This window comes from Sinocyclocheilus grahami, unplaced genomic scaffold (assembly GCF_001515645.1).
Source record: "Sinocyclocheilus grahami isolate Dianchi unplaced genomic scaffold, SAMN03320097.WGS_v1.1 scaffold443.1, whole genome shotgun sequence".
NCBI classification, from domain to species: Eukaryota; Metazoa; Chordata; class Actinopteri; order Cypriniformes; family Cyprinidae; genus Sinocyclocheilus; species Sinocyclocheilus grahami.
In genome coordinates this window covers 422,460-436,414 of record NW_015505622.1, presented here as the reverse complement: position 1 = coordinate 436,414, position 13,955 = coordinate 422,460, and the positions used below count along the sequence as shown (strand labels likewise).

General features: G+C 35.7%; 1 protein-coding gene across 4 annotated transcripts in view; it reads right to left on the bottom strand.

Annotated features, from left to right (window-relative positions):
* Window positions 1–265: 265 nt before the first annotated feature.
* The window catches only part of LOC107552235 (dehydrogenase/reductase SDR family member on chromosome X-like), a 56,131-nt gene continuing 42,441 nt past the window's right edge, over window positions 266–13,955 (bottom strand). For all 4 annotated transcript variants that reach the window (XM_016234085.1, XM_016234082.1, XM_016234083.1 and 1 more), the window contains 2 exons: window positions 9,954–10,161; window positions 266–637 (listed from right to left, as the gene is read on the bottom strand). In XM_016234085.1, coding sequence (XP_016089571.1) covers window positions 461–637; window positions 9,954–10,161 — 385 coding nt within the window. In that variant the 3' untranslated portion in view covers window positions 266–460. The remainder of the gene's footprint in view (window positions 638–9,953; window positions 10,162–13,955) is intronic.

The window sequence follows — 13,955 nt, the reverse complement described above, 5'->3', positions numbered from 1 at the left end:
TTGTTTACATAATATGTGTGTGTACTTTGTATACTTATTATGTAAATATAAATACAGACACATGCATGTATATATCTAAGAAAATGTTACGTTTATATATTAAACATTCATATATGATATAAATTATATGAATATAAATATGTACATGTAAATACATGTAAATATTTTCAAAATATATGCTGTATGTGCGTGTATTTATATATACATAATAAATATTCACAATACACACACATTATTATGTAAACAAAAAGTTTTATTTTGGATGCGATTAATTGTTTGATAGCACTAGTGAACACTATAAAGGTAATGAGATGGTTTAAAGACAAAGGGATAATTTGGCAAAAAGGGATACTAACTTAAGGCATGAGGTTGAATTTTTTTCAGGTGGATGTTATATGGACTGTAAGATGAGGGCCCAAGTCTCAGTGATCAGGAGCTCAGTGCTGATGTTCTCTCATGTTTATTGGAGACCCACTAGAGCACAGCTTTCTTTCCACAACTTGGTTTGCAGCCGTTGGTCATAAGAAAGTGCTGAAGACTCCGTCTTGCGTCCGTTGTAGAGATACAGTCCTCCGATCCCCTCCAGCTCGGAGGCAGCTGCAGTGTAGATGGCCGTGGATGCTCCTTCTGCAGGCGTCTGTGGATGGACAGGAATCAGAGATGAAGTCAACACAGATGTGGGCATGTTAAGAATATTTCATCAGAGACGGATATTAAATATCTAAGAAGGACAGGAAAGATGTTCCTGATTCCTGGAGTAAAATATAAATTAGTCATTTCTGCCAATGTCAAAGACTTCATGATCCTTATACGTGACAGCCATCGCAATGTTACAGTGCATTTGTGCTGTAGTGTTCTTCTAGCACTTAAGTCTAACCCTAGTACTTGACATATATCCTTAGCTGCTAGCACTGATAATTACCACTTACATGTGCACTTTCTTGTAAGTTGCTTTGGTAAATAAACCTGTAAACAATGTATGCTGTGTTGTGTCAGCAGCACCGTTTACGTTTTGATCTGAACGTAAACAGCACATCCGCGTACATACGTTGTATACATTGTTTACATATGTGATACTCTCCAAAATGGCACCAGGGTGACGCGGAGGAGACAAATTGTTGAATAAAGTTGTTATTTTTGTTTTCTTTGCGCACAAAAGGTATTCTCGTAGCTTAGTAAAATGATGGTTTAACCACTGATGTCACATGGATTATTTTAGCTATCTCCTTGCTACGTTTCTGAGCCTTGATCGTGTTCGGATCCTTGCTGTCTATGGGAGGGTCAGAGAGCTCTCTGAATGCATCAAAAATATCTTAATTTGTGATCCGAAGATGAACGAAGGTCATAGGCGGCGGGTGAACCAACTCCAGGGTAAGGCTAAAAGCAGCCAAATGTACAGGTGCATCTCAATAAATTAGAATGTCGTGGAAAAGTTAATTTATTTCAGTAATTCAACTCAAATTGTGAAACTTGTGTATTAAATAAATTCAGTGCACACAGGCTGAAATGATTACAATTTAATACAAATGTTAGAAATTGATAATTATATAACGTTTCCTTTCCACGGTTATTCAAACAGCGAATAAATTATATATAGAAAGTGACACTATCACTAACACTGATCTATCACGCGTTTAAGCACTCTCAAAAAAACAAAACTATCGTTATAATCACTGAAGCTGTATACACTGTTAAATGAATCTCTTACTTACATTGAACGTACATCTGCGCATTGTTGTTTATGATGAGAGAATTTGCAAGAGTCCGGAATTCAGTCAGCGAACGCGAGCACACTCGACAAAACTGATGAGTTTGAACGATGACTCATCTGAACGCCTAAAATGAAATACAGATCTTAATTTAATGCTGCAATCACTGTCTATTCATATTCACTTTGTTAGCAACAGACTTAATAGATTTAATTTGTTTGTGCAGGGTCATTTTTGTCCAATTTAGTGGCATTTTTGCCCCAAGTCCCCGTGGCCAGGGGAAGGCTTAGCCTTACACACGCTCCGCCTATGACAAAGGTCTTACAGGTTTGGAACGACATGAGGGTGAGTAATTAATGACATACTTTTAATTTTGGGTGAACTATCCCTTTAAATATACTTCAGTATATCTATAGTTGGACTTCAGCACTACTTCCTTACAATTAAATTGCATTAAGTATAAAATTCGTTTTTCCAATTTAGCAGACTAAATATACCTGTCTAGTATGCCAAAGGTTCAATCGCAGGGTATTTTTGAGTACATAAATATGTAAATGTATTTGTAGTGTACTTGGCACTAGAGTTCTTTGAGTTCAGTAGAGAAAATGGCCCGGATTCACAGACAGGGTTTAGACTTAGACAGGATTAGGCCATAGTTCAATTAGGATATTTAAGTAATTTTTATTAACATGCCTTAGAAAAAACATTACTGGTGTGCATCTTGAAACAAAACAAAGGCACTGAAATATTTTAAGATCAGTCAGTGCAAGTTTCTTTCAGTTGAAACGGCTCTGACTTGCGCTTCAGTCTGGGACTAGGCTTAAGCCTTGTCTGTGAAACCGGGGTATAAATTATACAGGATTAGATCAACATTAGGGCGAGTAAATTATGACAGAATTTTCATTTTTTGGGTGAATCCCTTTTGACATGACATCTCAAAATCCTGTGCTCTTGATGGAAAATGCAGCTCAAATGAAAAGCTCAGATTTTTTGTAATGTCTTCTGAATTCATTACTTATCTGCCACAACACCGTAATGTCTTAAATTATCTTTATTTTGGTGCTTTCCCCCCCAAATATTCATATATGTGATTCATTTGCTTATGTAATTCAATTTATTTATTGCCAGTCCTAATTCATACACTTTATCACGTGACTCTTGCCTCATGTTTACACATGATGCTTTCCAGCTGCCATGGTTAATTATTCAAATTATCCTTCTAATTGCAAATGTTATGGCTCACTTCCACATCAGAAGATCTAAAAGTTGGGCAGCACAGTTGGTGAGATTGATATGCAGACGGTCAGTTGGACTATGACCTCCAGACGGATCAATTACACAGGACAGCCGATCTTCTCTAAAACCGCTGCCAGATTCTGCACTTCAAATGGCTCTCTTTAAGGCTGGGCAATTGGGGCTGAGCACTGTTTTTCTCTTTTCTAGATCTCTTTCGTCTGAGGGAATTTGGATTAAACTACAGGAGCCACAAGGTTTCCCTATACTGAGCTGAATCAATACAGCACAAAGAGTGTGAGAAAAGCTTCTCTCTTAAAGCTGTTAGTATTGGGCCATACGGGGCCTGTGTGCTTAAGGTGAAATGGAACAGCTGCGGTACAGAAAGACTCGACACCTTTATATACTGCTTTATAGGGCTGATCACAACATTTACAGTATATATTCCGCAATGCTAGAAATGCGTCAACCAGTAGAGATTTTGCTGGGTCGTATATACATTTATTTGCCTCCGCTCACTCTAGCCCGCCGTGTGTGACGCTGTGTTTCATTGTGAAAGCTAAACGACTTTGTTTGGCTTTCCAAAAGAGGACACGACTAGAAATCAGTGGTTAAGTTGTATTTACAATGTGCATCTTGAAACAAAACAAAGGCACTGAAATATTTTAAGATCAGTCAGTGCAAGTTTCTTTCAGTTGAAACGGCTCTGACTTGCGCTTCAGTCTGGGACTAGGCTTAAGCCTTGTCTGTGAAACCGGGGTATAAATTATACAGGATTAGATCAACATTAGGGCGAGTAAATTATGACAGAATTTTCATTTTTTGGGTGAATCCCTTTTGACATGACATCTCAAAATCCTGTGCTCTTGATGGAAAATGCAGCTCAAATGAAAAGCTCAGATTTTTTGTAATGTCTTCTGAATTCATTACTTATCTGCCACAACACCGTAATGTCTTAAATTATCTTTATTTTGGTGCTTTCCCCCCCAAATATTCATATATGTGATTCATTTGCTTATGTAATTCAATTTATTTATTGCCAGTCCTAATTCATACACTTTATCACGTGACTCTTGCCTCATGTTTACACATGATGCTTTCCAGCTGCCATGGTTAATTATTCAAATTATCCTTCTAATTGCAAATGTTATGGCTCACTTCCACATCAGAAGATCTAAAAGTTGGGCAGCACAGTTGGTGAGATTGATATGCAGACGGTCAGTTGGACTATGACCTCCAGACGGATCAATTACACAGGACAGCCGATCTTCTCTAAAACCGCTGCCAGATTCTGCACTTCAAATGGCTCTCTTTAAGGCTGGGCAATTGGGGCTGAGCACTGTTTTTCTCTTTTCTAGATCTCTTTCGTCTGAGGGAATTTGGATTAAACTACAGGAGCCACAAGGTTTCCCTATACTGAGCTGAATCAATACAGCACAAAGAGTGTGAGAAAAGCTTCTCTCTTAAAGCTGTTAGTATTGGGCCATACGGAGCCTGGGTGCTTAAGGGGAAATGGAGCAACAGCTGCGGTACAGAAAGACTCAACACCTTTATATACTGTTTAATAAGGCTGAGCACAACATTTACAGATGCTATATACCACGCAATGGTAGAAATGCATCAACCAGTAGAGATTTTGCTGGGTCATATACACATACATTTGCATGGCTATAAGTGAACAGGGCTGCTTTACATTATTTGTGTAATTTTTTTTACATTGTTTAGTGACAGTAAACTTTAAACAATATATTTTAAAGTCGTAAATAAAGATTATTGGGTACATTTTACAAAATAAATAAGCATATAAATAAAAAAATATATATAAAATTTCAGTTTTTCTACTTAAAAATTTTGGTAACACTTTATATTACGGTACCCTTGTTACACGTTACATGTACTTACTATTATAATAACAATACATTCTGCATAATTACATGCAAGTAAGTAACCCTAAGCCAACCCTTATTCCAAATATAATTAATTAATTGATATTATTCAGTAAATGTATAATTACACTGTAACAAGGACACCTTAAAATAAAGTGTAACCATAAATGTTGTTCACTCTTAGTTCACAATACCTAACGCATTACCTAATGATAATAAACTTAATTGTTTCTTAGTAAGTAACACTTAAGCATGATTTATCCTTCAAGTGCCAAATAAAAAGAGAAAATAATCAACAGAGATGAAGTACCTTGTATTTGTACATATAAATTCAATGGGTTATCTAAAAATAGATAACCCATTGAGTTAATAACCCATGGCTATTTAATTTCTAAAGCATTATTTTTTTTATATTAAGTGAAGATGAACTACACTGTGATAATATGCAGATACGGTGAAGATTTTAGCCATACCACCCTCCCCTAATGTTTTATATCCAAGCATTTTTTATTCCTCAGTTTGGGTTCTGACAATTGGAAAAGCTGTCAGGTGAGAAATAAAACACTGGTGGAAAAGCAGTGTAAATGTAAAATAAGTGTTTAAAAGTAAGTATACTTCAGTTTTGAGAGCACATTTGATTTATAGGAAAATGTCATATCACTCTCTTTCTCTGAACACAAAAGGTTCCAGAAATAAACTTCAGAAATTGTATACGCTTTTAGTATTCAAGTCATGAACAGCAAGGAAACTCTTTTTCAGGAAACAAAAAACCTATTAAAACCCATCATCATCTTTGACATTTTTTTTCTCAATGAGATTTTTTTGCTCTTGTATAAACCTTCACGTTTTTTCTTTCCGCCAAGTGCCGAAAAATTGTATTCTCTACAGTGGGTGTGCTTTTCTATTTTAAAAGACTTTGCCTGTTTAGTCGTCATAATATTTCCCCTCGAGACATTCATAATTTGTCATCTTTTCTTTTAAACACGTACAGCACAACGTCCTCGCTGAGCCCCTTAATTTCTGGGTTTTCTACAGCAATTCCTGTGCCGCATACATAATGGACGCTGTGAACCGTGACTCAACTGGACTCGTAAATAAGCACCCTGCAAAAGGATATTGCCGTTCTGATAACGATCACAATGAATCAATATCAACACACCTCACCTCAACAAGGGTACGAGTTTCATGGAAATTACATTAGTATTCAACAGATTACACATTGAATTATCTTTTGTAGTACAAATAATTCCCCTTGAGAAGAGGCGAAGGTCGCTGCCCATTGTTGCGGTTTTCATATGTTACTTTACCTATGTCTATTGCACACAACCAAAGAGAGTTGTTCACACATAAAAATGAATTATATACTGTTCTGACAGAGCGTGCAACACTATCATGTGCTGCTGTTTGCTATTCTGATCATCTCTGAAGCTCTTTTAGCACAAACTCAGCTGAATTTAATGAAGCAGAAAGAAACTCTATGATTGGCTGAGGGATGACAGTAAAACAACCTGCGAAAATGGTAGCTATTTTGATCATTTTGAGCCAACACATCAGTGAGCTCATAGACGGGTGCTTACTGTATAGGTGGCTTGTAACATATACTGTAAACAGTGAGATCCAAAAGTCTAAAATCACATTTAAAAATCTGGAGATACTATATATATATATATATATATATATATATATATATATATATATATACACACACACAGGTACATCACAAAAAATTTGAATATCATGAAAAAGGTCACGCCGCACTTGCTGGTGCACCTTTTCCTACCACACTTTTTCCTTCCACCCAACTTTCTATGAATATGCTTGGATACAGCACTCTGAGAACAACCAGCTTCTTTAGCAATGAACTTTTGTGGCTTACCCTCCTTCTGGACATCTGTCAAGTCAGCAGTCTTCCCCATGATTGTGCAGCCTACTGACCCAGACTGAGAGACCATTTACAGGCCCTGGAAACCTTTGCAGATGTTTTGAGGTAATTAGCTGATTTGGGTGTGACACCATGACTTTCCAATATTGAACTTTTTCACAATATTCTAACTTTCTGAGACACTGAATTTTCTGTAAGCCATAATTATCAAAATTTCAAGAAATAAAGGCTTGAAATATTTCACTCTATGTGCAATGAATCTATATAATATAAGGGTTTCACTTTCTGAAATGAGTGACAAAAAATATTGATCTTTTTCATGATATTCAAATTTTTTGTGATGTACCTGTGTGTGTATATATATATATATATATACACACACGTCAGGAAAAAGAGGATATATACAGTATATATATATATATATATATATATATATATATATATATATATATATATATAGTATCTCCAGATTTTTAAATTTGATATATATATATGTTTATGTGCACGCATGTGTAATAGTATATTTTATTTTTCCTTTCTCATTCTTGTATTCATTTTCTTACACTAATCTGAAATTCAAGAGGTGTAACAAATATTCTTAAGATGAAAGAATCACATCTGATTAACACACACACACACACACACACACACACCTTTGAAGCAAAGAGACAGGATAAATCCAATTATTGTTCACCCTGACACAGCAGCTCCAAACCTTTACATTTCAAGACGAATTCCAAGAGATTTGGTGAGACAGACAGATGGAGAAGAAGAAAAGAAAGAGTGTCTCCCGGGATACACCGCACTGTCACATGATGGATGATGGGGGTTGGTGTTAAAGAATTGTTATAATAACCCCTTCAAATACAACTCATTATATACACACTATAAACACTTTAAAGGAGACAGACATGTAGATGTTTGTGAAAGATGTTTTCTATGTTTTGGAGGGATGATTATTTTTAAATCATACCCTATTTATTGCATCAAAATTTGTTAACACTTTAGCCTATATTTAAGGATGGATAATTTTATCAGTTGTTTATTGCAACAATACATAATTACAATAACTTTGTCTAGTGTTCTTATGAAAGTGTATACCATGATTTGTGAAAATTTAACTGAAGTAAAGACATTATTGTACTGTAAGTGCAATAACAGTAATAATACTGTAAATATTTTTACAGTAAATTACTGGCATCCAGCTGCCAGTAAGTTACTGTAAAATTTACAGCAACCTATTTACAGTGTACTTGTTCTACAGATCTGTGTGTACTAGTGTTAAATGCTACTGTTTTTGACAGCGTTGATAAAGTTTATGACATAATATCATGATAATTTTTGCGTTTCCCTTACCGAATGTCGTATCCTGTCAGCAAAAACCTGTTCATGGGCTTTTTTGATTGCTTTCAATTTAAGTCCCGGCAAAGTAGTGTTGCCAGATATTGATACTAAAACAAACAAAAAATTAAATAAAAATAAACCTAAATCTTCTTTCCAAACCTAAATACCTTCCAATCTTTTGAAAATAAGATAATATAAAGATATTGCTGACTTTAAACTGCAACTTCCTACTTTATTAACTTTCTAAAGTGTTAAATTAAGTGGAAAAGACAAGTCCAAAAATGCTTATAACAGCTGGATGTTACAACATGGAGGCTGCGCCCTCGCCCTCACTCACAACTCTCTGAAGCCTCGTTCACTCCGCCAGCGTCTCGCAGCGATCATTTTCATAACAGGGACACTAAACATTCTTGCAAACTGTCTAAACTGAATTATACATGTGATGCAGGCATTCATATGAGGAGTTTAACAGCAAATTAGTCATTTAAAGAACAAATTTTATTTTTGAACATGAAAAGTTTACAGAGGTCCGGACCTCGGTGGCCTCATAGCTAGTTACAGGCCTGTATCTGAGGGAGAATATTCATGAACTCGCTAAATTTATTGCGTTTTAGATATGAAAGCTGGGAATTCTATATTGGACTGATAAGTAATGACAGTTATCAGGGATATTAGTTATTTTTTTAATTAAAAATGTAACTAAAAAAAGGTAACAAAAATGTAAGAGAGATTTTAAATAGTAGGGGTCCCAACAAGGCTTATTAATTTTTTTTTTTAAATACAAAAATAAAAATACATATACAATATAAAAATCTTAAACTTATTTTATTTCAGATAAAACTTTCTGTAACACTTCAGTATAGTGACCAATTCTCACTATTAACTAGTTGCTTATTAGCAACCCTATTATTAACATCTTGGGTGTTTATTAGTACTTACAAAGCACATTATTCATTATTACACATTCTGCATGACCATATTCTGCATCTCTAATCCTACCCAATACCTAAACTTAACAACTACCTTATTAACTACCTGACTAACTATTAATAAGCAGCAAATTAGTTGTTTACTGAGGCAAAAGTCGTAGTTAATAGTTTGTTAGTAGCGAGAATTGGACCTTAAAGTAAGCTTTCTCAACTACTAATGTCTAAATAATAGTTAACTATAGTTTATATTTTGCATTATAATGCAAGCCTCACAAAATTAATTTATTTATTAATATATTTTCTATTTACTTATTTATTCATCCATTCATTCCTTAATTTATTTATCATAAATAGTACAGTTTTTAAATATTTTTCATTTAACTGTTATCGTCTATAACGGGTGTCCAAACTCGGTCCTGGAGGGCCGGTGTCCTGAAGAGTTTAGCTCCAACCCCAATTAAACACACCTGAACCAGCTAATCAAGCTCTTACTAGGCATACTAGAAACCTAAAAGCAGGTGTGTTGAGGCAAGTTGGAGCTAAACTCTGCAGGACACTGGCCCTCCAGGACCGAGTTTGGGCACCCCTGGTCTATAATATGAAAGTAATCATTGTCCTATTGTTATTGAAAATTAGCATTTTTGTTTACAACCACTTGAAAGCGGTACATTCACTCTATAGTGTCTAGTCTAGTCCAATTCCACCTCATTTCCTGTCCTCTCTCTATCCTGTTAATAAAAGCGGCAAAAAAGCCAAAAAATGACTCAAAACCTCAAGAATTCTCTTCCAAGCACAGACAGATGTCTGAATAAACCATCACGCCAGTGACTCAGGCCTAGTTTGGCTGACTTTCCAAAGTTTGGCAAGTTATTTAAGTGAAATAAGGCATTCCAAATACGTCCAGGCAATTATTATCCTCCAGTAAACTTGACTAATTATGTTTTATAGAGGGCAGTATGATTTGCCTTACCCTGAAGAGCAGTTTTGCGAAAGGTTTCTTGGCCAGCTGGGCCGGGCTAGACAGATTGTCATACAGGGCTGTGTCCACCATGCCTGGGTCCACGGCGTTAACTGTTACAGGGTCACCTCTGACCCACAACTGGTCCTGCAGGTGGTAGGAGAACAGCAGCAGGGCCAGTTTACTCTGGGCGTATGCACCATGAGCACTATAACACATCCTGAGCAAGAGAGAGAATAAAAAAAGAGACACTGAGTGTGGTTAAACAGCTATTTTGGTGGCAATGATCATTAATGTGTTGTTTACTGTAATTTGCATTTGTAAACCCATTATGACAAGAATGTGCTTGCTGATGTGTTGTTGCTTCAAGTCTGTTCATTCACACACACACAATTTTTGTGAATTGTGGGGACATTTCTATAGGCGTAATGGTTTTTATACTGTACATACTGTATGTGCTATTGCCCTACACCAACCCTACACCTAAACCTACCCCTTACAGGAAACTTTGTGCATTCTTACTTTCTCAAAAAAACTCACTCTGTATGATTTATAAGCGTTTTGAAAAATGGGGACATGGGGTAATGTCCTCATAAATCACCTTCTCCTTGTAATACCTATGTCATGCCTATGTCATTATACAAATTTGTGTCCTCATATGTCACAAAAACGCACGCACACACACACACACACACAATTTTGAATGAGCTTTTATTGTTATATATTTCTATATAGCTTAAATATTTTTCTATACAGCTTTATCGTTTTAGGTTTTTCATGTACTATTTCTGTTATTTCAAGTTTATTGCAACTAGAATATTTTAGCATATACATTTAATTTGAATAATTGCAGTTTTAGTTAACAATCATAAACAGAATTTGCAACTCATTTGATGACCCATTTCTGAATGAAACAGGATATTCAATGAGAAAAAAAACAAAAACTACAGGGCGGGACTTGATTTTATGCACCAGGAATTGAATGGATCATTAAAAATGAGCTTTTCATAATACAATGGGATCAGAGGACGTGATCTCTGTACAACAGGCAGTTTTAAGAGAGCTAAAAAATGAGAAGGCTTGGTGACGTCAGGTGAAAAGGAAAGTTGTTTCAAAATTATTACATTGTTATGAATGATTCTGCAGATATTTTCATATCTTTGAAATAGCACCTGACACTTTTACACACCCTGCGATTGCCCATCAAGACATGCATTTTAAATATTCAATACCAATGCAACAATAATACCCAGTCATTTATATATACATATTAATACAAACTAATTTTAGGCTATTTTTTTCTTTTGTAATTAGTATCTTTGTTCTTCATTTTATTACTGACTATTTACTTAAATAATTTACTTGTTAACTTGAAATGTTTGATTGAATGATTGATTGTTCAATTACGAAATGCTTGATTTCAACATGTCCATTTTAATTTAATTTATTAAAGTTGTATATTAATATTCAACTTATAAAATAATTGGTTACACTTTATTTTAAGGTGTCCTTGTTACAATGTAATTAAACATTTAAGTACTGAGTAATATTAACTAACTACATGTACTTACTATATGGGTTACTTGCGTGTAATTATGCATAATATATTGTTATTGTAGGTACATGTAACGTGTGTTACAAGGACACCTTAAAATAAAGTGTTACCAAATAATTTTTTTAAAATCATATTAGTTTTAGCTGTGGTATTGGACTTGTCACTGAGAATCATGATATTTCACCAGCATTAGTCTCATGACAATGCTATATGCTTTATGAAGGTCTGAGTATAAGATAAACTCTCAGGCATCTAGAGGAGACAGTGACCCTCACATTAACAAACCAAAAATCTTGCATTTCTATGCAAGTTTCGAAGTCCTAGAATGCCCTAGAATCAAGAATCCATGTCTAATCTTTCAGCTGACTCATTTATCTGTTATTTATACCAGCAGATGTCTTTGCGCCCACCCCTGCCTCTCTCCCTCTCTCACCTTGAAGTGCATATTTATTAGGAATCTTCTGTGCCAACCCACAGCATGAGCCCCCCCAACCCCCCCCCACCCACACTTAACATACAGCGTGACAACAAGTCAACGCCAGTTGAAGACGGGCACCTTGTTTGCTGTATTAGATTTGTTGTTTGTCAGTATTTATTGTAACACTCATAACCACCCCTTTCTGCCTCCCAGGAGGCTTTGCTGCATTCAGTCAATCAATAGACACATGGTGCTCTGAATCACGCTGCATGTTATAGCGACAGTGTCCTTGAGCCATTGAGTCTCTGCAGTAACATGACTGCAGTAACGAATGAGGACTCAAGACTGAAAAGCAATAAAAGCAGACCTGAAGAAAAATAGAATGAGGAATAAAGTAGATGCAAACAGGATGGACAAATCTGCACTACAGGAAGATCTGTGTTTATTATGAGAGAGGGAGACATTTTCGCCTTTAAGAATATTAGGGGTGCACCAATATTGAAATTCTGGCTAATACCGATAAGACAATATTATTTTCATGATGACAACTGATAAATGGCTAATATTAAAATCCAATACTTTTTTTTTGTCAAAATGACAAAAGGCAATCATTTCAAATGCTACACTGGAATTCAAGTATCACACTATTATAGTGTATGAATGAATATGAATAGATATTAATTTTGAGATCTGCTAGAATTGAAGAACATTTAACAGTGCTTAATAACAGAAAATTATTAGTGTGTTTAAATAATTACTTAAAGTGAGTGCTTCTTAATAATCTCCTTATTAATAGTTAGTAAGGTAGTTGATAAGTATGGGGTAGGAGTAAGGGATCTAAAATAGGGTCATGCAGAATGAGGCATTAATATGTGCTTTGTTAGCAAACAGCCAATATGCTAGTAATATGCATACTAATAAGCAACTAGTTAATAGTGAGTCCCTAAACTGAAGTGTTACCCTTATTATTTAAGCAGTGCAATTAATTTCTGAAACTTTACTGAAACCCAAGGTCATATATACGATATGATATATATGACCATGATATATATATATATAGTCTCAATAATGTTGATAGTCACTGCAATCTACTCTTAAGCTAACTAAACAATATGGAAATTAGATTACAAAACTGTCCATGGGCATCAGAAACTTTGTGTGTGGGAGAGAAGACCCACCCACTTTTAAAGGGGTCATATGATGTTGCTAAAAAGAACAGTATTTGGTGTATTTGGTGTAATGCAATGTGTTTATGCGGTTTAAGGTTCAAAAAACACATTATTTTCCACATAATGTACATTATTGTTTCTCCTCTATGCCCCGCCTTTCTGAAACGCATTGATTTTTACAAAGCTCATCGTTCTGAAAAGCGAGGTGTGCTCTGATTGGCCAGCTATCCAGTGCATTGTGATTGGCCGAATACCTCAAGCGTGTGACAGAAATGTTACGCCCCTTACCATACTGTGTTTCCATCATACAGTCTATGGTTTCCATGTGTCCGGCGCGACGAGACAAAACCAATAAAACCCATTACAAACGAGGCATTTGTTGCATCCAGTGGGGACATAATTAGTGATTGTAATGACTTATACTGTCTTTTTATGCTTTGCGTTGCATATTGTGCCACGTAAACATAAAACCATGTCTGCATTTGTGATCGGAGAAATTACAAACAATAAGCACTACTCTACACTGCTCAAACTCTTGTTTGAATCATCAGTGGCAAATTCTTTAAATATAAAAAAACGTACTTACAGGCTGTGAGTCAGAAGCGCCAGACTGTCCTTGCAAAGTTGGAACTGCCCCACTTTATAGAAACATTATGTCCTCTTTTGGAAGGCCAAACATAGTAGTTTCGCTTTCATAATGAAACACACAGTGGCTTGAGTGAGCGGCGCCCAGCGGATTCGACAAAGGAGGCTTGCGGCAACCACATGTGATGACTCCTGGCTAGACTCCGCTTCGTCCACGGTGAAAGTTGATCCGGTGATCGACAGCGCGAAGTTGATGTTTTTCCTCAGCGACCAGCACGGATCAGCTC